The sequence below is a fragment of the Zootoca vivipara genome, chromosome 8 (genome assembly GCF_963506605.1).
Source record: "Zootoca vivipara chromosome 8, rZooViv1.1, whole genome shotgun sequence".
NCBI classification, from domain to species: domain Eukaryota; kingdom Metazoa; phylum Chordata; class Lepidosauria; order Squamata; family Lacertidae; genus Zootoca; species Zootoca vivipara.
The window spans coordinates 66,587,442-66,610,768 of record NC_083283.1 but is presented as its reverse complement, the minus strand read 5'-3'; the positions used below and the strand labels follow the sequence as shown (position 1 = coordinate 66,610,768).

Below are 23,327 nucleotides of genomic sequence, written 5' to 3'. Positions count from 1 at the left end.
CTTTGGCTTCCTCGGCGAAGGAAAGCGGGCAGACAGCCCGCCTGCTTGCCTTTGCTGAGGAAGCGGCAGCGGCGCTTTCTCGGCAAAGGCAAGTAGGCGGGCTGTCTGCCTGCTTCCCTTCACCGAGGAAGCGCCGTCCCATGCCGGCAGTGTGCGGCGAGGGAGAGAAGTGCTTCTCCCTCCCGCCTGTCTTCCCAGGCATGGGACGGGGCTTCGAAGAAGGTCTCCGAAGCCCCATCTCATGCCGGCTGTGTGCGGCGGTGTGGTGGCTCTGGGGGATGGAGCTGAAGCGCAGCGGGAGCTGCTTGCCCCTGCCTGTCTTCCCCGAGCCAAGGGCAGCCACCACACCGTCACACTTCGGCTCCGTCCCCCCTGGCAAAGGAAGATCAGCTGACAGCTGATCTTCCTTTGCCACTTTCTATGGCCGCGCTTCGCAAGACGAAGCGGCGCTCATAGAAAACCTTGTCGTCTTGTAAATGCCTCGCGCAACGCAAAACTCTTTCGTCTAGCAAGTTTTTCGTTGTGCGAGGCATTCGTCAAGCGAGGCACCACTGTACATGCAGGCAGAAGGATTTTATCTCAGTGGCAAAGAACATGCAATAGGTTTTTTGCTTCAATCCACAGCACCACCCAGCTTGGGCTGAGAAAGACATCTGGGGTCTTCAACGCCTGAGGAGCCACTGCTAAATAGTCCCAACAATACTGAGCTCGATGGGTAAATCCTATGTTCTGCGAGCCATTTTAATGATTCCCCGTCCTTTCTCTAGTTACAGGTTTGAATCCTTATTGGGAAGGGAGAAAAATATGCACTTATTTATTACAAACACCATTTAATCCTTCTTTTGGCCAAGGCACCAAAAAAATATATCAATAGAAACGTAAAAACAGCCAGTGAGCAGCAATGCATTAAACAGCAGCAATCAAAAACAACACGCAAATAGCAGTGGGGAGTCCTAAAACAACTTGGCAATAAAATCATAGTATTAAAAGATTTCAAAAGCGCAAGAGAGAACAATAAGAAACCCATGAACACAGGTTGAAAAGCATGGCAGAAGGGGAAAATCAGGGGGCGAAAAGTGTCTCCTTGTGGAGGGAGTTCCAAGGGTCTGCTCATGGTTACTCTAAAGTCCCTGCCCTTTTAGTTTAGTGTGCAGATAATCCCAGCTTCCATCTCTAGCAAACTTCCGGTAGGGTTGGAAAAGCTCATGGCTGCAATGCTGGACAGTCAAGTGTTGGATCAGGGATGGGGGGAAACCTGTGATGCTCTGGTTGCTGATGAACTCCCAACTCCTTGACCAGTGGCCGTGGTGGGTGGACCTGATAGGCATTGGAGAGTCCAGCAATATCTGGAGGATGCTAGATTGGAGAAGGCTGTTCTCCAATGTTAAATAACACGTGGTTAGCTAGTAAGCTGTTGGCAATGAATTTCAATCCCAAAAGGAAAGCAATGTCTCTCTCCTCAAGGAATCCATTGCTATGGGATCTTGAGATGGCTGCTAGCCATCTGCTTCCTTTTTATATATAAAAGGCAAATCTTGGGAGGGGAGGTAAAAGCCCATTAATTAAACTTGTGAGCAGTAGTATACCAATGAGTGATAGCTCCAAAAGCAGTATTCTCCCCTCCTTGTGCCATTTCTTAGGCCAGACTGACTACGCTTGGGGACAGAGGAATGAGCCTATAGCCAGAGACTGCATTGGGATTCTGATGAGTGGACCTGAAAGCCCACAATATTCAAAGCAATGTCATTGAGACTATTGCACTCGAGGCCTCCATTCTTCCTTCTCTCTTGGCCAGTGTGCTTTGTAGACCCCAACAGCCCCCTACCTGCTTACCTGCCTTCCTTCAACCCCATTTCCTTAAGTGATCAATTTCCAACCTCTTGTGGGAAGAAGCCCTGTTTCTCCTGCAGGTGCAGTCCGGACGCCTGTCGCAGGAAACCAGCGGTAGCATCACTGAGCCTAGTAAAAGCAGTCCTTATTAGACCAAGCCCCAGCAGCGATGCAATTAGCCCGTTTAAAAACAAGCCAATCAACACAGAAAGGAAATCTAGAATTACTTGCACAAACACTTCCTTTTTTGCACAAAAAATATATATATTATGCTGCCCGACTTAAAAATGCAGTTTGGCAACTGCGATTGATGGATAGTCTAGCTAACTTTCAGCTGCAGGAAAACAATCCATCCCAATGTGTTTCTTCACAGTGTCGTCCTAGCGTTGGCTACACCAGGGTGGCAAAGGTCCTAGCCCCGTCAATGCTTTCTGGCCTCTTGTAGGCCTTGTCTCCCTCGCTGTAGGTCCTTTCAAGGCTGTACTGCACCTTCGCCGCCTGCCTCTGGAACTCCCGTACGCTCCGAATGGTGAGGAAACAGACCACAGCGCTTGGGAAATACAGGCAAGCCACCAGGAGGCCAAAGAGAGCCACAGAAGCATCTCCGCCTTGCACGCTGCAGTTCATGGATGTGTAGCCTCGCCTGGCATAAAGCCTCTCTCTTTTCTTGCACACCTCCGTCGCATTGACTTGCAGGACAAAGTGGAGGTAGAGGCCCACAGCCACTATGTACGCCAGGCAAGCGAGGACATCGAAGACGCATTCCGTGACGAGAAAGCGGACCGAGAGGCGATGGACGGGCTTCCCTCCGGCGACGAGGAAGAGGATGGTAAGGCACAGCAGCGTTAGGCTGAAGGCCACGCCGCCGTAGACGCAAGGAGCTCTCATCTGGTTGAACTGCATGTCCAGGTCCCTCACCTCCTGCAACTCTACCCCTTCAAAGGGGCTGTAGGCGGAATTGATGTTGAAGGAGCCCAGGCCTCCCATGGAGGTGAAGCCGGAAATGGATGCCTGAGCTGCTCCTATGCAGACCAGCACCAAAATGTTAAGTGTGATTTCAACGAACTGCAAGATTCCTGCAGAGAAAGAGAGGGGAGAGTTAATATTCCTTGTATAAATCCATGAATAGTTTTGCTGCAGAAAAACTCATGTCTGTGTGTTTATTTATCGGCTGCCTTTAAGCGTCAAAGCCCTCCTGTAAAATAAAGGACGCAAGCAACGAGGCCATCCATGGGGTAACGTTAACACTAAATCCAAACCACACATAAGACTAAAACATAAATCCAGTTTGGTCAAATATCCCAGTGCCATCATGCAGACTATGGTTACCGATTGATAAAAACCCACCATTTTACCGGAGTGCACAAAGGTTTCTGGGATCTGCAGGGTAGCTGTGTCTCAGGCTTGGATTGCACTCACAGCTCATTGCATGGTAAAATTGTTCCTGACCTGTTGTACTAAAGTTGGAAGGGTTATTTTATAATGGAAAACTGCCCCATATTCTAAGCAAGGAAGATGGTTCTAGCCTAGCCTTCTCCCTGACATCATATGGGAGAAGAGACCTGCAATGGCATATAATTCAACCGGCTGAAGATAAGAAAAGGTAAAGGTAAAAAAAAAAAGGAAAAGGGCCCCTGGACGATTAAGTCCAGTCAAAGGCAATTATGGGGTGTGGCGCTCATCTCATTTTCAGGCTGAGGGAGCCAGCGTTTGTCCACAGACAGCTTTCCAGGTCAGGTGGCTAGCATGACTAAACCGCTTCTGGCACAACCGTGACGGAAACCAGAGCACATGGAAATGCCGTTTACGTTCCTGTCACAGCGATACCTATTTATCTACTTGCACTGGCATGCTTTCGAAGTGCTACCGGTAGGTTGACAGGAGCTGGGACTGAACAATGGGAGCTCACCCCGTCGTGGGGATTTGAACTGCCGACCTTCCGATCAGCAAGCCTAAGAGGCTCGGTGGTTTAGACCACAGCTGCTAGGTGACTATCCAGCCTCTGCTTAAAATCCTCTGCTGAAGGGGAGTTTGTTGCCTTACAGGGCAGGCTGCAGAGTGATGCTTTCTATTGGAAACCATTCAGCGATACAAAACTGCACAAGCCATGGAACAGCTTTACGACATAAGACACTCTTTGTCTTGGGGTCCTTCCTACGAGACCCATGCTGAGCCAAATCTGTAACAATAATGGTAGCTGTTGTCTAAATTTTCCATTCGTCCATCAACAGCCAACTAACTGCATTTAGTCATGCTATGTCTGCAGTTATCACAAGATAGCATGGGCATTTTGAAGCTTTCACCATAGGATAACTTATTTTTTTAATGGCTAAGCAGTTTTTATGTACTTTACTCCCGCACACCACACCACAGCATATTACAAACAAACCCAAATGCAATCACCAAAAGCAACCCAGTTTGCCATAATTAAACAATGGAACAGCAGAGAAAATGTAGATTGCAGACCCAGCCGCTTAAATAACATACAGCTCAGGTTGCTATGTGAAAAGTAACAAATACTAAAGACATAGCAAAAACAAAACAAAAAAGAGTTTTTGTAAGTGTTGAAAGGAGAGAAAGCATTGAGGTGAAGCTGCCTTGTGGTTCCACAGTGTGGATGCTGCCCCTGAAAAAGCTGCTCCATGAGCCCACCCATTGGTGGGATAGAGAATAGGGTCTTCTCAAAGGATCTTGACCAGTCATAGAATCATAGAGTTGGAAGGGACCTTGAGGGTCCTCTAGTCCAACCCGCTGTTATGCAGGAATCTCAACATGCAGTCCCTCATCCAATTTTAAGCGTTGCCAGGCCCTGCTTAGCTTTACAAATGTGCTAGCAGTTTTATTGCTGCACCACTGGGAGGAGTCAGGGTATTGTGTGGGAGAAGGCAACCCTTTAAATCCCTAACAGGTTGTGACTGGGAAAGTTAAAGGGACTGACTGGGCTCAGAAACAACCAGAAACCAATGTAGAGCTAATAATAGAATCGTAGACTTGGAAGGGATCTCAAGAGTTATCTAGTCCAATGCAGGAATTTCAACTAAAGCATCCATGACAGATGACCACCCAACCTCTGCTTAAAAACCTCCAAGGAAGGAAAGTCAACAACCTTCCAAGGGAGTCCGTCCATTCCACTGCCTGACCGCTCTTACTGTCAGAAAGTTCTTCCTGGTGTTTGGTCAGAATCTCCAGTAACTTGAAGCCACTGGTTCATGCCAAACCCTTCAGAGCAGGAGAAAACAAGCTTGTCCATGTGACAGCCCTTTAGATAGTTGAAGATGGCTATCAGCTCTGTCTCCTCATTTCCAGGCTAAATATACCCAACTCCCTCAACCGTTCCTCATAAGGTTTGGTTTCCAGACCCTTAATCATCTTGGTTGGCCTCCTCTGCACAGGTTCCAGCTTGTCAATATCCTTAAAATTGTAATATCGGTCATGTGCTCTGCAAAGCAGGCCTCTGTTGCTGCTCTGGGGACCAGATCCCCCTTCTGCAGGAACTGGAGCACCAGATAAATTTCCTGCCAACAGGATAGAAAATCAAGAGTATGACATTTTCAATGTGAACGGGGCATTTGGGGGTGTGTGTCTTGAATACCCTTTGTCATCCTCTGTAAATTATGCAATATTCACCAATGGTTACTAGCCATAATTGCCTATATGCTGCAAGGTTGCATGTCAGTCGCTGGTGTACAGCAACAAAAAAAGGGGGTTATTGCCTTCATCACGGCATGGTTGTGGGCTTCCCCCAAGGCATTGGTTTGACCACCGTAGGAGTCCAGATTAGGGTTTTAATGCTGTTAGGTTTGACTTCTTGAAATATTCCAGAGTCCAGATTCTCTTAAATGAGAGTGCTCCTACCACGAAACAAGACAAGAGGAGAGGAAGGGGAATCAAATTAGGTCTGCTCGCACACTGTACAGAATTTGAAGAGTCTAGTGTTGTCTGTTTGTCTGAAACAAATAGGCCTTTGCAACAGCCATTTGAAGCCTTTTTAGTACGAAGCTTACAATCCTCCCAGCTGCTAGAAGGGACTTGAGGCGGTTGCCATGCCTTTCAGTGGCAGAACTTCAGTAAAACAGGATGCATGGAGGACCTTCTGAAGTCATTTAAGAACTTCTTCCAAAACAATTTTTGGTGGGGTGAATGATCTCTGCCAGGAGTTCTGAATCAGCACCCACTGGGATTCCAAATGAGGCAAGAGTGTAAGGCCCAAATATTAAGCCATCTCCCCCCCCCCCAAACACTGATAAAACAGGCCTTGAGTACATTTGACCTACATTATTCCGAGGAGTGTTCTTAGTAAGTTATTTTTGTACTACTGTGCCAGAAAGAGTAAATCAGCGATGGGCGTTTGGGAAGGTGCTATAGCTTAGGCCTTGTGATGCTCGCACAATATAGGCTGGGGCTGCCAACATGGTGTGATTCAGATGCTGCTGCTGCTCCTCCTTTTACCTTAACCACCACCCTGTTCCAGAACTCGCCCTATTAAATACCTTCCAGGCCAACAACACACAAGCACACTACAAGGAACTCATAAGTCACTTACTTTCAGTAGCTAGAAATATCATAACTAGACACGGGAAGGGCCTATCAGTATGGGAAACCACCCTACTAGAAAACTTAACCAACAAACGCAAACTAGCACTGGAACAAGCTACAGCGGATGCCTTCACCCCAGTGTGGTTCCCCTTTATTACACACGCAGCACAACAGGGCAATGGCCTATTCCTTGCAACAGCATATGAATCAATACAACACAACCTTGGGACATAATATAAACACAACCAACCAAGCTTGGGAACCCCTAACCTCTCGCTATATCTACCTACCTACCTACCTACCTACCTACCTACCTACCTACCTACTGTGTATGTATGCATGTATACACACACACACACACAGAGAGAGAGAGAGAGAGAGAGAGGACCTACCATGTGATGCTGACACAACCCTCCCTACACTAAGAATAGACAATAGAACAAAAGAACAATATCCCCATTTCTACCCCTTTCCCCCAACTGAAAGTCGTCTATGACAATAATGTCTCTCACCAAACGTAAATGAACTGTGAAAAAGATTATGAACTGAAAGTGGAGAAAGTGTTTATCTGTTTGCTTTGTAACACAGAAACCCCCAATAAAAAACTTTTTTAAAACAACAACATTATGAACAAACCATGCTGTTGGGTAGAGTGACTGGCCCAAACTCGCCCACCGAGCTTCATGATTGCGTGGAGATTTAGCCCTGGTCTCGCCACATCTCAACTAGCACTCCCAACGGCTACACCAAACTGGCTCTCAGACCACGTTCTTTGACACTGGATATTTTTCCATTTAGGTTTAGTTGCAGAAATGCAGCTTGGTACTCCAGACACAATATCTGGTGTCAAAAAGGGGTTAGGTATACACACAAGTGCAATCTTTCCCCGTTAGTCTGGTATAATAAAGGCCTCTCTCTTAATGCAACTATCTACCTGTTGTGCAACCACATACGCTTAAACCTTTCTATCATAAAAATAGGGGTGCCCCATAGTGATTACTATTCATACCGCATACATCTTAATTGGTTTGCCCTAGCACTCTGGGTAGCTTCCAACATACATTAAATAATAGGGAAAAAAACTTTCCCTATACACGATAGTCTTCAGAAGGCTCAGGGTTGGATAACTCATGCTGGCCACGCCGGCTCCCTTGGCCAGTAAAGCAAGATGAGCGCCGCAACCCCAGAGTCGTCCGCGGCTGGACCTAACGGTCAGGGGTCCCTTTACCTTTAAGGAAAAGTGGGGACATTACAGGATCAAATCAGAAACCAGGATGGCTTCTCTAAATCAGGGACATCCCCGGAAAATAGGGACACTTGGAGGGTCTGCAACCAACTTAGAGACATAAAATATATATCATTAAAGAAGTGGGGAGGGGGAGGCAAGGAACCACTACCACTGTATTTAGAAGAAACACTCTCTAAAGAAACAAAGGTCTTGATTAATCTTCTGAATGTTGGTAGAAATGTGCCCAGGGAGACTTCACAACCTTGCAGTTTGGAAGTTGGAAAAGCCTGAGCAAAACCAGCAGAAAGTCCCTAGTGAGAAGAAAACAAACGAGTATGCTGTAAATTTGTATTGTGGAAAGCTAATTAACTTCTCTATGCCCCTCCTCAAATATAAAGGAAGACTCAATGGCTGCAGAAAGTAAGTTTTAAATGCAGTTATGCACAGTGCAAGTAAATGACCAAGGCTTCCCTAAAGCAATACCAATTACTTACTTAGCCACTTGGGGGCAGGTTATACTGCATAGTTTGATCTCCAGCACCACCTAACCGCCTTGTGTTCTGCTTCCTGTGGAGGAAGCCTCCCTTACTAGCAGGCGAGGCTCCCAAATACCTGCACGCTTGGGCGGAAAGTCTGCGCAGGTGGAATGACACAAGCAAGCAGAAGGCTGACTCCACTCAAAACTAGCCCAGAGTAAGGGGCATTTGGGTTGCAGCTTTAGTCTGGATCCAAGATTTTGTATACTTACAGGAATGCGTAGGCGATGCCAACAATCCCAAGCAATCTGAAATGACCCAAAATACAAAACCTGGCTTCCCTGAAGGCCTGCAGAGTTTGACCTCTCGCAGAGAGATTTTTAACAAAGTGCACCACCTAGAAGTTAACTGCCGGATGTACCTGCCTTCTGTTTTGCTTCCTGTGGAGGAAGCTTGGAAAACCTGTATTGTATTTATATGAGCTGCTGCAAAGTGAGAGGAGGCAGTCAGTTGCTTGGTTTGTTTTATCATATTAGGGCAATGTTTGTATTAGGCCTGCGTACCTTCATAGATGTGCCTGAGTTCTCTACAACTCGAGCAGTGGATGTTTTTATTTATTTTAAAAAGGGAAACTTTTTTAAAAAAATTATCCAGTTGGACTCCTTTCCTCCAGCTTAAGTTTCTACCCTCCCTTTTATACTTATCCTAAGTATAGACCAGGTCCAATCACCGCGCCCACTGCCTTAAGATGCATAAATATATATAGGTAAAGGTTAAGGGACCCCTGACCATTAGGTCCAGTTGCAGATGACTCTGGGATTGCGGCGCTCATCTCACTTTACTGGCCGAAGGAGCCGGCATACAGCTTTCGGATCATGTGGCCAGCATGACTAAGCTGCTTCTGGCGAACCAGAGCAGTGCACGGAAACGCCGTTTACCTTCCCGCCGGAGTGGTACCTATTTATCTAGTTGCACTTCGTGCTTTCGAACTGCTAGGTGGGCAGGAGCTGGGCCCGAGCAATGGGAGCTCACCCCCGTCACAGGGATTCAAACTGCTGACCTTCTGATCGGCAAGCCCTAGGCTCTGTGTTTTAACCCACAGCACCACCCACATCCCTTTTTTTTATTATATGCTTGAGTCCAAAACAGAGAAATTCTGGGTAGATGAGTCTGCAGGAATGTCAAGGTGCTAATATTACAGAGAAGGGTAGGTCTTCAGCCCATGTCCCTGTTGATCCTCCTTAGTTGCTTGGCAATACCTGCAAACACCTATCCAATACTGTGGTCGCAAAGCAGTAACGAAAATGTAAGCTAAGTTTGATATACAGTGGTACCTCGGTTTAAGTACACAATTGGTTCCGGAGGACTGTACTTAACCTGAAGCGTACTTAACCTGAAGCAAACTTTCCCATTGAAAGTAATGGAAAGTGGATTAATCCGTTCCAGACGGGTCCACGGAGTACTTAAACGGAAAGTACTCAAACCAAAGCGTACTTAAACCGAGGTATGACCGTACTTATTACTATTATTATATATATATAGCAGCACACTGAAGGGGGAGGATTTTTCCACTCTAAAAGCAGCCACGTGAATAAGGCTAAAGTGAGCATTCTAGCTAAATGCAAACCTAGCTGACCTCAGATATGTGCTGTTGCACGCGGCTGAGGTCATCTCCCAAACACCATCGTGGCCCTCAATGGGTTTATTGGGTCCCTTGGGACAGAAGTGACTTGGCCACTGTTCCCCATGCTCTGGTAGCCTCCAGGCTGGACTATCCCAATGCACTCTACGTGGGGCTGCCCCTGAAGACTTTTCAGAAGCTTCAACTGATCCAAAATGCAGCCACCAGATTATTGGTTGCTCACATAACCCCTGTTTTGAAACAGCCTGCACTGGTGGCCAGTGCATTTCACATTATGTAAGGTTTAAGGAAAATCTTAAAAATAAATTGTAGGAGGGTGGTAAGGGACGTGAGGCTACCAATAGCAGCCAGCCAGCATGTTGCCCTATCTTACTTCTTTGAGCCTCAGTTGAGAGGAAATGTGGTTCGGTTTTTCTTTTACCTGGAGTCCCAAGAGTTATGGGGTCTCCTCGACTTCTTCTACCCTGCCTGTTAGTCCTCGCCTCTTCTCACACTCCTGTAACTTTTCTCCGAAGGCCGATTCCCCAAAGAGGGCAACACAAAACTGAACAGCATCCCTTACTAGCAGGCAAGGCTTTCATCTACCTACACGTTTGGCCAGAAAGTCTGTACAGGTGAAGCAAGGAGAAGGAAGTCTCCACTCAAAACTAGCCCAGGCTAAGGGGCACTTGGATTGCAGCCTTGGTCTGGATCCAAGCCTGTCTCAGCTGTATTCTTACAGAAATTCTTACGATCCCAAGCAATCTGAAATGACCTAAACTACAAGACGATGCTAGCTTCCCTGAAGGTTACAGAATCCAACGGAAGGCTTCTTTGCTCCTCCAGCTCAAAATGAGTTCAACTAAGGCCTAAGCATGCCGTAACAATAGTTCCAATATTCACCCCACAGCGATTTTTATCGGTATCAAAACACTTGCCCGATTCATCAGAGAGAAGTAACAAAGATGCTGTGTACTATGAGGAGTGGAATTTAGAGGATTTTAAAGGGAAACCCGAAAGCGCTGAAGCTGTGGTTGTGAGGGAGGACCCTAGAGGAGCAGTGCTCAAAAGGAATGAAGGAAACAATATTTAGTTATTTTCACAATATCCTGGCTTTCCTCAGAAGACCTAAAGGCAGCATTCATGGGTCTCTCTCTGGCTCGGAGGACTTTCGTCACTGGAATTGAAGAAAGAAAGAAAATTCTCCATCCAAGAGCCCTTTCAATTCCCTTTTTAAAAAGCAGCTGAATTAGGCTAGTTGAATTATCTTTTTGCCCCTGAGCACTGTACTGGGATGAGGGTGTGTGTGTGCAATGGAAGACAAGATAGGAGAAGGTTGCGGAAATCTAGGAAAAAGATGTTCAGGGCATGGACCGTGGTTTTTGCTGAGATGATGGAAGAGGAAGAGCCGTATTTCTGCAGCTTTGTAAAGGGAGAAGGGGCATAAATCAGTAACAAAGGGAATACAGGAGACAAGGGGGAGAAAGTGGTCAAAGATAAAGCCAAGGCTACATGCCTATGAGAAAGTTACATTTCCATACCTCCTTTCATCAGAGAATAAAATAAAAATACAGTAACCATCTAGTACCCTATGAGGGTGGATCACAAATTAAACAAAACAAGGGAATAAGCACAACATGTATGTATATATATATATGTATATATATGTGTATGTGTGTATGTATATGTGTGTGTGTATATATATATATATATATATATATATATATATATATATATATGCTTTCTACATGCAGGGAAATATCTCCTAAGTTAGAAATATAGAGATGCTAGCATGTTTCCCTAACTCCATTAAAAAGCAAAGCAAAACCCTGAAACATAGATAAATGCATATTGTATTTATATGCACAGTCCATTCTCATATATTTGCAAGTCACAGAATTTGATTGTTTTTTTAAAGGCAGAGATCTGGTTCGTTTTGACGCAGCACCTTGATCCCAAAAATAAGGATGCACTTCTTCTTAGGACAGTATGACCTCTGTTCCAGTTCCTTTAAGATTCTGATTAAATGTTCTGGTTGTTGAGCGGGGACGGGGAAGAGTAGCTTTCAGACACACATGAATTTATGCTGGTTTATTAATGCATGAGCATATCCAGGGGGAAGGACCGGGATGGGGGGGGGGGAAGGAATCACTTTATAGCTATATCCTAATTTTATTTGCTGATGGGATTCAATTTAGTCTCTTGCTAATTTGCAAATGGGAAGTGCCCTTGTTGGAGGCACACAGGTGACACTGAAGACAGAAGGCAGGGGACAGCCGTGGTCAAGGAAGCAAGGTGCTTGCTTTGTGAAGGAAGAATGGCAAGGAAGCTGGCACATATGTGTGTGAGTGAATAATCTGGAAGTGCCATATTATTATTATTAACAACAACAACAACAGATGTCAGAGATTAAACATGGGGACTTCTGCATGCAAGGAAGGTCTTCCCCCAAGTCATTTCAGCGGGGGCATTCACACAACAGAATTATTCTATACACATTTATTCAAACTTAAGTTCCATTGAAATCAATGGCACTTACTCTCAGGTAAGCAGACACAGGACTGTAGCCTCAGAATCAGAAAATGTCTGCAGAACTGACTACAATTATTTGGCTAATGGTAACAATTTGGTCGTTTTGTAAAATGCCATCCTATTTCAGTGTTTAGCTCTCTCTGCAATCCTTTTCAAGACCAACTTTTACTCTTTCAAGATCACAATATTCCCTGAAGGCTATCCCCCCCCCTTTTTTCTGTCAAACTATTGAAAGAGTTCCATTTATTCTTGCCTTCCACCTGTAAAGCACACTCAAGTTTGTGCTCATTCTATCAAAAAGAGGTTCTCCGAGTAAACATAATTGACATATGCTTGACTTTATGAAACAATTAATCTCTCTCTCGGTAGATCTAGTTGTTCAAACATGGAAAGCAATGCACCATTTAAAACACACACACACTCCTACCTGTAGACTGAAATAGCTAAAAATGGTACTGAAAAACAGCAAGACCACTTTATCAAGTCCAGAGGTCCACCTCTAATAAGGTCTAGGCATACCACTGATGGAAAAATTTACTGGGTATTTTAGTATGCCAGATGAATTCATATTAGCCACAAAAAGGTCTTCTTACCCATTTGATATCTGATTGTATCCACAGGGAGAGCTATTTATTAGGTAGCTGGATAATGCGGATCCACAGCACAAGTCTATACAGGTGTGCTCAGAAGTAAACCCCATGTACTGCAGCCTACGACAAACATCACATTTCTGTATGGTCATGAGAACGTGATAATGCTTAGCAAATCAGATAACTCCTCTCTGGTTGCAGCTGCTCTCCAATGACATTAAGGGTGCTTCCAGGAGAACAGGTGTTTGATATTGCAGACAACTTATTTTATCAGATTTTCCACATAAAGGGTAAATCCGTATTGGGGAAGGAAAGACAGGCTGGTATTTAGATACCAATCACGTTTTTTAGGACGCTGCAAAAAACTTTCATGCAAGAAGGAGCACTGATCCCAAAATCCACTTCTGTGTGGAAGCACCCTAAGCAGCTACCATATCGCAAAAGGTTGCCAAATCCACACTTCAACTGCTTTTTGTTTTGCTTCAGGGCCAGGTAGGTCTGATTCAGACATTCATTCCTAAATACTCACAGGAGTTGTCCTCCCCAGTTGGTTGGAATTTCTAGGAATCCGATCCACCGCATTCTTAATATTCGACAGCGAAAAAGAAGCCAGCTTGTTTACCTTCACCCCCACCTTGTCCACTCTCCAGGAAGTGAGGAAGAAAGAGGAGAAGCTACCACCTACCTCTACCCAACAGTAAACAACCTTATGGGTGTTTCTTTAAAGCTCAATATTTGCATAGGCCGGCCCTGTCATTGGATAGAGTGAGGCATCTTCCCCAGGCAGCTGATATTGGGTGCCACGAGGGCAGTACATTTAAATAGTTATTTAATTTATTAATGGTGCATTGTTACCGCTAGCAAGGAATGTGGGGGAGAGGGGTTTGTGGGGTTTTTTTTCCATCAGGTCCCAGAATAACTCAATTGATCTTGGGGGTGTAGGTGCCATTTGCCGCAGGCAGCAAAATTTATTGGGCAGGCCCCGATACAGGATGATCACAAGAAGATAAATATGTACTTTTAAAAAAAGATGACCACAACTTCTGAGGACCCAAGCAAGAGCTTGATTGCGCTGGGGTGGGGGCAGGAAGCAGAAAACAGCTTGTAATTCTCTTTAGTTTCCTCCTGCCAAGTGAGCATGCTGGTTAGAAGCCAAGGCCACAAGCCTTTTTAGTTGGCAGTTCCATTGAACAAATGGAACCCACTTGTAAATAAATACAATAAAGCCCAAGAAGTGGGCAGCTCTTGCTTCCGTTGAGAAGGTCCAAGGGGAGAATTTGGGGAGAGGACAATAAATGCCTGAATGCCTGTTAATAAGCTCAGAATGAGCTGCAGGAAACTTCACTTTGCTGTATACAGCTTGAGATGCCTTGATGTCATATAACATTAACAAACTGACAAGGAAAAAGTAGCCACACACACAAAATGCCGACGTTCAGCTGCTGCCGGAAGCTGAACTTCACTTTGGCTGAGGTCACACTTCAAAAAGGGCAAAGGGAGTGGAAGGCTGAATTTAATGCATGAACTAAAAATAGCTGGCAAAATCCGAAGCTGAAAGGATTCTAGTGAGATATATTTAAAATAGTCCTATGAGGTGAATTTTTTTAAGAAGCTCGTGATGATTTATTTTGCTGAGGTGTGGGGTGGAGAATCAGTATCCTAAAGGTTCTCTCAAGCTTACAACTCGCGACACAATCTCATAAATTGCGTTATGTGCCGAGAATGAAACACAAGTCACGAAATGTTGAAATCTGGCTACTGTGCTGGAAACTGAATGTTGAGTAAATTTGGCCGTGCGTAATCCAAGGTAAGGGACCCAGGTGGCGCTGTGGTTAAACCACTGAGCCTAGGGCTTGCTGATCAGAAGGTCGGCGGTTCGAATCCCTGTGACGGGGTGAGCTCCCGTTGCTTGGTCCCAGCTCCTGCCAACCTAGCAGTTCGAAAGCACGTCAAAATGCAAGTAGATAAATAGGAACCGCTACAGCGGGAAGGTAAACGGCGTTTCCATGTGCTGCTCTGGTTTGCCAGAAGCGGCTTTGTCATGCTGGCCACATGACCTGGAAGCTATACACCGGCTCCCTCGGCCAATAATGCGAGATGAGCGCGCAACCCCAGAGTCGGTCACGACTGGACCTAATGGTCAGGGGTCCCTTTACCTTTACCTTTAATCCAAGGTAAGCATTTAAAGGTGTGCTTCATAGCTTCAGACTGAGCACCTGTTTCCAAGAAACGGAGCCAAATACACAACACTGTTAAAAAACAGGCTGTGATGGCCAAGGTATCATTCTCCATTGCCTTTACAACTTTTGGCTAGGAATTTGGGAAAGGGGACACATACTGTTATTTAATCCCAAGAAATGAAATCGGCCGAGTATCATGATTATCATCCTTTCAGCAAGGGCACTGAAACATGTAGTCATGCTGGATTCTCCAAATAATGGAAAAAACTGAAACATTTGACTCCTTGGGGTCACTAAAGATGTATGTGAAAACCTGTGGCTCTTTAAACCTTTATCAATAACTATTTGATATGCTAGGAGATTGCTAGCCAGGTGTGGTCAGTAAGTGCCCCCATTTGTTATAAAATTGGATTTGGCTGCAAGCTGTGAATTTAAATTACTTGATCTCCTCCTGTTCTTTTGTTCTGCCTGAGGAAGAGTTCAGAGGAAGCTGAAACCTCTTATTCTTTCTGCTCCCCCAACAAAAGATCCACTTATACTCCTCTTTAAAAAACTTTGTGGCTCAAAGGATGCAATTGAGTGGAGTAAGACAAATGTTTGCATACCTCTTCTTGAACACAGGTTTGAGCACTTCTCAGAAAAAGTCTCTTTTCGAGGATAAAACAATGGGGGTGAAGAATCAACGTATTCCTGAGCTGTTCCTGGGTTGTTTTGGTGAGGGTCTGCAAAAGCTGTGGGATATCTAGGGTTTCCCGTTGTTCCTTCTGATGACCTGCAGGTGGAGAGGAATAAAGAACTGATAGCTTAATCATTGCCTTCTTAAAACTTACTTTACTTAAAAGTGATTTCTATGCCACTTTTCAAGGTCACAGATTCTCCCATATGTTCCCAATACTCCCTGTATCGTTTGAAACCCTGCTCCGGAATCCTCTGCGGTCCAACACCGAGAGGACATCAGCAAAAGCGGGGACATCTCAGTGATGGCACCACACTGTGGAATGCCCTTTCAGTGGAGACTGGACACACCTGAAGACTTCTTATGGTTTTAAATAGTTGAAAAGGTAAAGGGCCCCTGGAGCAACTATGGGGTTGCGGCGCTCATCTCACTTTCAGGCTGAGGGAGCTAGCGTTTGTCTACAGACAGCTTTCCGGATCAGGTGGCCAGCATGACTAAACCGCTTCTGGCACAACGGAACACCGTGACAGAAACCAGAGCGCATGGAAACGCCGTTTACCTTCCCGCCTCAGCGGTACCTATTTATCTACCTGCACTGGCATGCCTTTTAATTGCTAGGTTGGCAGAAGCTGGGACAGAGCAACTGGAGCCCCCATCGCGTGGATTCGAACTGCCGACCTCCTGATCAGCAAGCCCAGGAGGTTCAGTGGCTTAGACCACACCGCCACCCGTGTCCCCTTTTAAATAGTGGTAGGCAACCCCTAACCCACCTAATTAGGGCTGGTAGACCCTACTTGGCCTGTGAGGCCATTTTTTTTTGCAAGCCATGCCCTGCAAACATGTCAGGTGTGGGTCAGTTGAAGACATGGCTCCCTGCTGAAAGATGAGTTTGCAGGCACTGCTGATAAGTGGTACCTGTAAATTCTTGTTTCTTTGCAAGCACTGACAATCGGCTGATCCCCAGCCCTTGCAAAGAGCTATGCCTTTGCTTGCATGGTTTGATTTAAATTGTTTCGACTGACATGATGTTGATGTCAGGTTGTTGACAAGCAGGTGGCCCCATCCACCTGTCTAAATATAATGTGGGACTTGGAAGGGGCTGAACCACCTGGCCTGCTTGTCTGGAAGCTGTTCTTCATCCAAGATTATGAGCACTTGGGTGATTTAAGGTGGTCTTCAGCAGTAAATAAATAAATCTCTCTCATTGTTATGAATATGTAAAGGCCATTTCCTTTTTGTGTGTCTTCACTTAGGTTTTGGGTTTTAACACGGAATATTAACAAGGCTCTGTGCATGGGGGGGGGGGGTAGTTCCCCATTATTTAAAAGGTACTATTAACAGCATTTTAGGTTCCATAACAGCTATCATGTTTGCCCTTGGTCATATAGGTTACTACAGCCCTGCAAACTTGTTTTCAAAGTTTACTGAATTACTGACCTTAACGCTGCCAGACTGTTACTGGCTTTCGCTTAATGTTCTTCGGATTTCTTATTTTAATTATTATTCCAACCCTAAGCCAGCATTTATTCACTCAATTAGATTTTCCAGTCCTAGCATCTTTTGCATTCATCTGTTCTCATTGGCAGAATTACAAGTACACCAATGCAACTGTAATCAGCAGACATTAATTACCGTGGTCCTGCATACGAGCTACACTGTCACCAATTAGAAGCATCACCCATTTTGCCACTGGCTTTTCTCTTCTAATGAATATGATCTATAGGAACAAATTAATCAATTGGTTGTAGGCATAGGTGCCAAGATGTTAAAGTCTGGCAAGGCAGTAACCCTTTCTCCCCACCCCACCCCTTGACCTTTAGGTTTTGTGTTTTGTGCACTGAACAGCTGTACAACGTAAGCTGTGTGATTTACAAGTCTTTCTACTAAACAGAGAGCAACAGCAATGCAGCTGCCTCCCTCTTTTAAACAAGCCACATGCCAGAAAATAAGAGTGACGGTGATCACAAATGTGAGCTCTGTCCCAACAACCATGGTGGTTGGCTGTTTTTCCAGAACCAAGTTGATCTGTCCTCTCTAGAGAAAAGAGTGTTCCAGGAAGACTTTGAAATTGCCTCATTTAAACGCTTGACCAAACTGCGGGAGGCAGTGGAAGACAGGAGTGCCTGGCATGCTATGGTCCATGGGGTCACGAAGAGCCGGACACGACTAAACGACTAAACAACAACAAATATTTGATGCTGATGCTGCTGCTGCTGCTGCTGCTGTGTGTGGTGTGTATGCTTTAGAACAGGCATCCCCAAACTCGGCCCTCCAGATGTTTTGGGACTACAGTTCCCATCATCCCTGACCACTGGTCTTGTTAGCTAGGGATGATGGGAGTTGTAGTGCTAAAACATCTGGAGTTTGGGGGTGCCTGCTTTAGAATAATGCAGCCTCATTAGTAGATTGTAAAGAGAGGGAGGGCATATTTTTAATGCAGTGTCCCTCCCCTCCCCCATGGAAGTATCTAAATGGACGCTCACATGAATATTAATAAGCCAGCAAAATATAACCATGACTTTGTATTGTGTTGCACTGGAATGTTCTCAAATGGCTCAGCTACTCCTTTATTAAAAGGAACCAAAAAATACGAGCGAGTGCCAATTTATGTGTGTGCACAGGACAGCAGCCTCAGTCACCTTCGTTCATAAGAATGCCATCCTTTCCTAGTACTCAGAACTATTGTAATGTCATGCATGGAAAGATACTGGAATGAGTTGTTACTCCCTGTCCCCATGGTGATGCCTTTTCTGACTTGGATATCATCCATGAAGATGGCGCCATCTGCAATACCCTTAACAAACTACAGCTCCCAGGATGCTTTGGGGGAAGCGACGGCTGTTTAAAGCGGCATGATGCACCCCAAAGAGTGGGAGAAATATGACATACTGTGCGTTATTTGGCTTTCTGCTTCCTGACTGTGTCCCGTTTTCATTTTTTAAACTTACCTTCCATTTGAAGGATACGGTTTCCTATTTCTTTCTTCAATATATCGGCTGGACCTTGGACTCTCCCTCTGTCTGTAATCTGTATCGTGACGAGGTCTCTCCGAGTGAGGCATCTTCTGCCTTGCTGAAGTTGTCTGCGGGTATAGAAAACACAAAATCTGTTGATTCAATTGGCTGAATGACTAGCGTTTGCAAAACAACATTACATTTACAGTCATACCTCGGTTTAAGTACGCTTCGGTTTGAGTACTTTCAGTTTAAGTACTCCGCAGACCCATCTGGAATGGATTGATCCACTTTCCATTACTTTCAATGGGAAAGTTCGCTTCAGGTTAAGTACGCTTCAGGTTAAGTACAGACTTCCGGAACCAATTGTGTACTTAATTATTATTTTATTTATTTATTTATTTATTTATTTATTTATTTATTTATTTATTTATTTATTCCCCGCCCATCTGGCTGGGTTTCCCCGGCCACTCTGGGCGGCTTTCAACAAATATAAAAATACATTAAAATATCACAGATTAAAAACTTCCCTAAACAGGGCTGCCTTTAGGTGTTTTCTAAATGTCAGGTAGTTGTTCATCTCCCTGACCTCCGATGGGAGGGCGTTCCACAGGGTGGGCGCCACTACCGAAAAGGCCCTCTGCCTGGTTCCCTGTAGCTTTGCTTCTCGCAGTGAGGGAACCGCCAGAAGGCCCTCGGCGCTGGATCTCAGTGTCCGGGCTGAACAATGGGGGTGGAGACGCTCCTTCAGGTATATAGGACCGAGGCCGTTTAGGGCTTTAAAGGTCAGCACCAACACTTTGAATTGTGCTCGGAAACGTACTTAAACCGAGGTACCACTGTATTAATAAGGAAGACAAAGGAGGTATATGTGGGGGTGGGGTGGGGCAGCTAATTCCATGTAAGCAAATTGCAACTGTAGTCTTTTTAAAGCTTGTGGTGTCATATGTGTTAAAGTGAGCAGAGAACCTACCAAGCCCTCAAAGGTAAAAAAACAACAACCCTCATATAGACTGAAGCTGTGAAAGTTAGGAAAAAGCTAATGGGGGAAAATAAAGAGAAATACTAAAAACAAATGGAGGGGGAAATCCTGCTTTATTTTAAGCATCAGCAAAACCCATACATGGAAATGAAATGAATAGAGAACTCTATACCCAGTTCCAAAATAATTCATTTAAAATGTGCAACCATCACAAACAATGATAAAAACCTACTGTATTTTTCTGTGTATAAGACGCCCCAATGTATAAGACATTTTTTAAAACCCAAAATTAAGAAGTTTAGCTTTTTGGGGGTGGGGGAGGTCACTTCTGCCAATTGCTCACCCGCCTGTCTGCCACTGACGATCGCTTGCCACAGCCACTGACGATCACACACCTCGCTGCAGCCGCCAATTGCCTGCCTGCTCACCGCCACCAACAGCCTACCCACCCACTTGCTGCAGCTGCGAATCGCCTGCCCAATTGCCACAGCCAATTGCCAGCAGGCCTTGCCGCAGCCACCAACCACCTGCCCAGTCGCTGCTGCGAATCTCCTGCTTGCTGCTGCCATTAATCGCACGTCCCCCCTCTGCATTCACTATCCATGTATAAGACGACACCCTATTTTTGCCTATTTTCAAGCAAAAACCATTGTCTTATACATGGGAAAATACAGTAATTCCCAGAACTGCAGCTTCTTTAATTCTGTACCTCCCCCCCCCCGAAAGTACAGCTCACCACCAGTTTACTTTCTTCAGCACAGCCAGCTAAAATCTTCTACAGACTGGTTCATACATGCACATCAATAACTTGACCGTCAGCTAAATTGCAGTTAAATGGGCGAAGCCATTCAGTTGAAAAGGGCCGTATCTGAGGTCACACAAGCTACTGTTTACAGTCTTCAAGGTAGAATGACTCGTTCACATATACAAGACATACATAAAACTCTTTTCTCATGGGCTCCACCAGGCAGAGGGCCTTCTTGGTAATGGCACCCACCCTGTGGAATGCCTTCTCATCAGATGTTAAGAAGATGAGTAATTATATACCAGTAACACTTAGTAAACATCTGAAGGCAGCCCTGTGTAGGGAAACTTTTTAAGGCTTAATGTTTCACTACGTTTTTATATATGCTAAAAGACGCCCAGAGTGGCTGGGGCAACCCAGTCAGATGGGTGGGGTATAAATAATAAATAAATCATCATCATCATCATCACATGGGGAGTTAAAGCCTGCTGCGCTTGCTGCTGTAGAAACTAAGGAATTGTTTTGTTTTGGGGTTTTCCATTAGTAACAAAAAGCATGCACTGTATCAGGGTAGTTGGATAGAAAGGACAGATGGAGGAGCCAGGGAGTTGGGTGGAGGAGCCAGGATTCCAACCAATGAAGTCTTCTTCCAGCCACTCCTGTTGTCACAGATCTCTGTCTTGCCTTATACCCCTCAGACAGACACGAGTTCACCCAAGGGCCTCTGTTATGGAGCTGCGGCTTTAAGCAAGGGCCCAAGTTCAAAAACGAGCAATTGCGACAGGAAAATAGGAAGCTGCTAATTATACAGAATCTAAGACTAAGTCAATTCTGTCCAAGCTGATCAGTAGTGATGCTCCAAGATCAATTCCTGGGTATTGAACTTGGGACTTTTTTTGCATGCAAAGCAGGTGCTCTGCACTGACCTATGGCCCTTCCCCCAATGATGGGAGAAGCTGCCTTCTTCCTTCTACGCAAGAGCTCCAAGAATGCTGCCCTGCCCTGCCCCTGGCAGTTCGGATTGCAGGCTTACCCCCCCCCCCCAAGTCTGCAAATAAGACTTCTTTGCAAAGTTGGGTTTGTTGAGTTTTAAGAGTGCAAAAAATAAATATGTAAATGCATCCAGTTTTGTGTTGTTTTTTTTGAGGGGGAGGAGCCGCTCTCTCCTTCTCATTCTCTGCAATCCAAAAGCCTACCCGAAACTCCCAAAAGAACTCTTCCCAGTTGCAGGAGGAGGGGGCACAATATTTAATGGGATCCCAGTTGTGTAGACACAGTGAAGTGTCAGGTGTCTATTGGCATGGGTAGGGCTGCTACCTTTGTTGTGGGAAAATACAGGACAGGGTGGGGCAGTTGGAGGGGAGATTCCCCCCCCCCAATCTGATGTTGAAGTGACTTCAAAGCAACCCATTACAATCTATCGCAGCCTAACAGGGTGGGCATGGGTGTAGTAAAGGGGGGTGTTGCCCCCCTAAATCGTAAAAAATCATTGAAAAGCATCAAAAATACTAAATTAACCGAGGTTCTAATCCTCCCCCTAGCAGAAGACTGTCCCCCCGCCGCCGCCGCACCCCCCAAAAGAAAACCTGCCTCCCTTAATGTCCTCTTTTATGGGGGATTTTTACCCGTGATCTCCCCCCCCCCCAAAAAAACTCACCTCAACTAATTTTGAGAGTGATCTCGTTTACTGTGTGTAACCTGTGCTGAAACCTTTCAAAAAACCTGCGTTTGGAGAGGACCCCTAACTTGCCAGAGACTGAGAGAGAGCTGAAACACAATACTGTTATCAATGCAGGACGCAGCATTTCACACTGAAATACAGGTGGCAACCCTAATAGCGGAGAGGAGGCTGGCATGAAATCCCCGAACCTCAAACTGGGAGGGAATTTGCAAAGGTTTTGGGGACCCGCCCGCCTGCTCTGAAACCACACTGGTTTCCACATGGTTTGGCGTATATCTCCCATTTCCCTGGGACTCACCTCTGCGCTGGGAACGAGATTCCTCTGCAAGGCCCTTCCAACAAGCTCAGGACCTTTGCGCCGTCGCTGGAGGCTCGTCGGAAGAGAATTCGGGCTGGAAGTGGGCGAAGGAGCCTCCTCTGTTTCCTCCCGAGAGGCTCTCCGGAGACCAGCAGGGCGGCATTTCCTTGTTTTCTTTGTGTGTGTGAGAGAGAAGGGGGGCAGAGAGAGAAAGAAAGGAGGGCGGCGGAGGGGGCTGGCGGGAAGGGGAGCGCGCGCAGGTAAGGAGCTCGCCCGGGTCCCGCCCCCCGGCTCTGCTTCTTCCTCAGGGGAGAGGCGGGTTTCGCTTGGCGCCGCCCGGAGTTTCACCGGCTCTCGAAGCTCCGAGAGGAGTGACCTGCGGAACCTGAAGGCAGCTGCGGGAGGGGGCGGGCCCAGGAGGACGGAGGGGCGCGGCCGGCGAGGGGCGAGCGGGTGGGGGCGGGGAAATCAGCCCCAGGAAAGGGAGCAGGTGCAGCAAAAGGGCGAGGCTCCTGTGCAGAAAGGGGGTTTGCAAGAAAGGCAATGCAGGTGGGGAACGCACCTGTGGGGAGAACGTGGCCCTCAGAGAGAGAGAGAGAGAGAGAGAGAGACGTCTGAGAGCAAAAAACCGAAGAGCTGATTTATGAATTGCTTCCCATAAAGCGATTTAACGCGGGGTGGGATTCGACATTGCAACGGCTCCATTTGCCCAAGCATTGTAGTTTGCTAGGTGCAATGATTCTCCACAACAAGCCATAAGTCCAGATCTTCAGGAAATGTTTTATGTTCCCTTGATACGTGTCATCTTCGAGACCCAACTGCATTTGTAAAAGGGCAAATTTAAGCATGCTAGAGATACACGGCACCGTAGGGACGTGGGTGGTGCTGTGGTCTAAACCACTGAGCCTCTTGGGCTTGCTGATCAGAAAGTTGGTGGTTCGGATCCCAGTGACAGGGTGAGCTCCGTTGCTCTGTCCCAATTCCTGCCAACCGAGCAG

General features: G+C 46.0%; 1 protein-coding gene across 1 annotated transcript; it reads right to left on the bottom strand.

Moving 5' to 3' along the window:
- Positions 1 to 484: 484 nt before the first annotated feature.
- On the bottom strand, positions 485 to 22,788 carry LOC118090129 (MARVEL domain-containing protein 3-like; the record flags this gene model as incomplete). Its single annotated transcript, XM_060278025.1, has 4 exons — positions 485 to 2,906; positions 15,599 to 15,765; positions 18,618 to 18,751; positions 22,330 to 22,788. Coding segments are annotated over 4 exons (1,446 nt in total), but the record flags the coding sequence as incomplete, so codon positions are not given.
- Positions 22,789 to 23,327: the final 539 nt, after the last annotated feature.